This window comes from Gastrolobium bilobum, unplaced genomic scaffold, assembly GCF_033153095.1.
Source record: "Gastrolobium bilobum isolate Gb01-03AN ecotype WA unplaced genomic scaffold, APGP_CSIRO_Gbil_v1 utg10420, whole genome shotgun sequence".
Taxonomy (NCBI): domain Eukaryota; kingdom Viridiplantae; phylum Streptophyta; class Magnoliopsida; order Fabales; family Fabaceae; genus Gastrolobium; species Gastrolobium bilobum.
The window spans coordinates 92,710-94,362 of NW_026899732.1; the positions used below are offsets into that span (position 1 = coordinate 92,710).

General features: G+C 38.7%; 1 protein-coding gene across 1 annotated transcript; it reads right to left on the reverse strand.

Annotated features, from left to right (window-relative positions):
• Nucleotides 1–219: 219 nt before the first annotated feature.
• LOC133293067 (uncharacterized) lies at nt 220–1,602 on the reverse strand. Its single transcript, XM_061491583.1, has 2 exons — nt 1,399–1,602; nt 220–405 (listed from the first exon to the last, which is right to left on the reverse strand). The coding sequence occupies exons 1-2, from the start codon at nt 1,600–1,602 to the stop codon at nt 220–222; spliced, it is 390 nt and encodes a 129-aa protein (XP_061347567.1).
• Between the last annotated feature and the right edge of the window lie 51 nt (nt 1,603–1,653).

The window sequence follows — 1,653 nt, forward strand, 5'->3', positions numbered from 1 at the left end:
CCTTACCAATGCATACAATTCTTTATCATATGTGGAATAATTAAGGACGACCCCATTTAATTTTTCACTAAAATAAACAATGGGATGTCCCTCTTGCATCAAAACTGCCCCTATCCCCACATTGGATGCATCACATTCAATCTCAAAAGATTTGACAAAATTAGGCAATGCAAGAATAGGTGCATGGGTCAATTTTTCTTTAAGAGCAGCAAAAGCTTGCTATTGTTTTTTGCCCCATGTAAAACCCACATGCCTTTTAATCACTTCATTCAAGGGTGCAGCCATTGTACTAAAATCTTTGACAAACCTCCTATAGAAACTGGCTAAGCCATGAAAGCTCCTTACCTCACTTACATTCTTAGGAGTTGGCCACTCTTGAATAGCTTTCACCTTCTCTTGATCAACCTGCACTCCTTGTGAGCTAACAACAAAACCAAGAAAAACTACATGTTCCATACATAACTCACATTTTTCCACATTAGCATGCAATTTTTCACGCCTTAGAGCTTCTAAAACACACCTCAAATGCACAAGATGATCATCATAGGATTTACTATAAATCAGAATATCATCAAAATAAACCACAACAAATTTTCCTAGAAATTCCCTTAACATATGATTCATTAATCTCATGAAGGTACTAGGAGCATTGGTTAAACCAAAGGGCATAACCAACCATTCATACAACCCATATTTAGTTTTAAAATCTGTTTTCCATTCATCCCCTTCTCTAATCCGAATTTGATGATATCCACTTTTCAGATTAATTTTAGAGAAGAAACAAGCACCATGCAATTCATCCAATAAATCATCCAATCTAGGAATGGGATGTCTATACTTTACCGTGATATTATTGATGGCTCTACAGTCAGTGCACATCCTCCAAGTCCCATCTTTCTTAGGCACTAGAATGACTGGAACTGCACATGGACTTAAACTTTCTTGCACCCACCCCTTTTGCATCAAGTCTTCCACTTGACTTTGAATCTCCTTGGTTTCTTGGGGGTTACTCCTATAAGCTGGCCTATTAGGTAATGAAGCTCCTGGAATGAGATCAATTTGATGTTCTATGCCTCTTAGAGGGGTAGTCCTTGAGGCACCTCTTTAGGAAAGACATCTTCAAATTCCTGCAACAAAGAAGAAACCTCATTTGGAAGAGAGTTAGTAGTACCTGCATCTTTTAAATTACTCTCTTTACTCAAAAGTAAAAGCATTGGCTTTTGCAAATGCATAGCCTTTTTAAACCATTCCTCTTTTTATAGTCACTTCACCATCCTCACTAAGCCATTGAAGCTTGTATGGCTGTGGGTGAGGTTTAGTCTCCAATCCTAATTTAGACACCATTCTAGCACTTGCAACATCGGTACAACTCCACCCATCAATAATTAAAGAACATACCTTTCCTTGGATGAGGCATCTAGTATGGAAAATGTTCTCCCTTTGGCTCTCATCACCGTCTATTGCTTGACTGCCCAACATCCTTCTCACCATAAACAAATCTCCTTCCGGTATAGTTTCCTCTTCATACTCCTCTTCATCACTAGGTGGGGCAGAATCTGAAGAAGAGTCGCTAATAATCTTTCCATCCTCCTTAACTAGCATAGTCTTTCTTAGTTGGACACTCTGAAGCTATGTGACCTCTTCCAAGACACC

What these genes read in the sequence shown, in the direction of transcription:
- LOC133293067 (XM_061491583.1), bottom strand. Translation starts at nt 1,602, where the DNA reads ATGCTAGTTAAGGAGGATGGAAAGATTATTAGCGACTCTTCTTCAGAT. An exon ending in GATGCCTCATCCAAGGAAAG is followed by an intron (nt 406 to 1,398) that starts GTATGTTCTTTA and finishes CAAGGAGTGCAG; the next exon opens with GTTGATCAAGAGAAGGTGAA.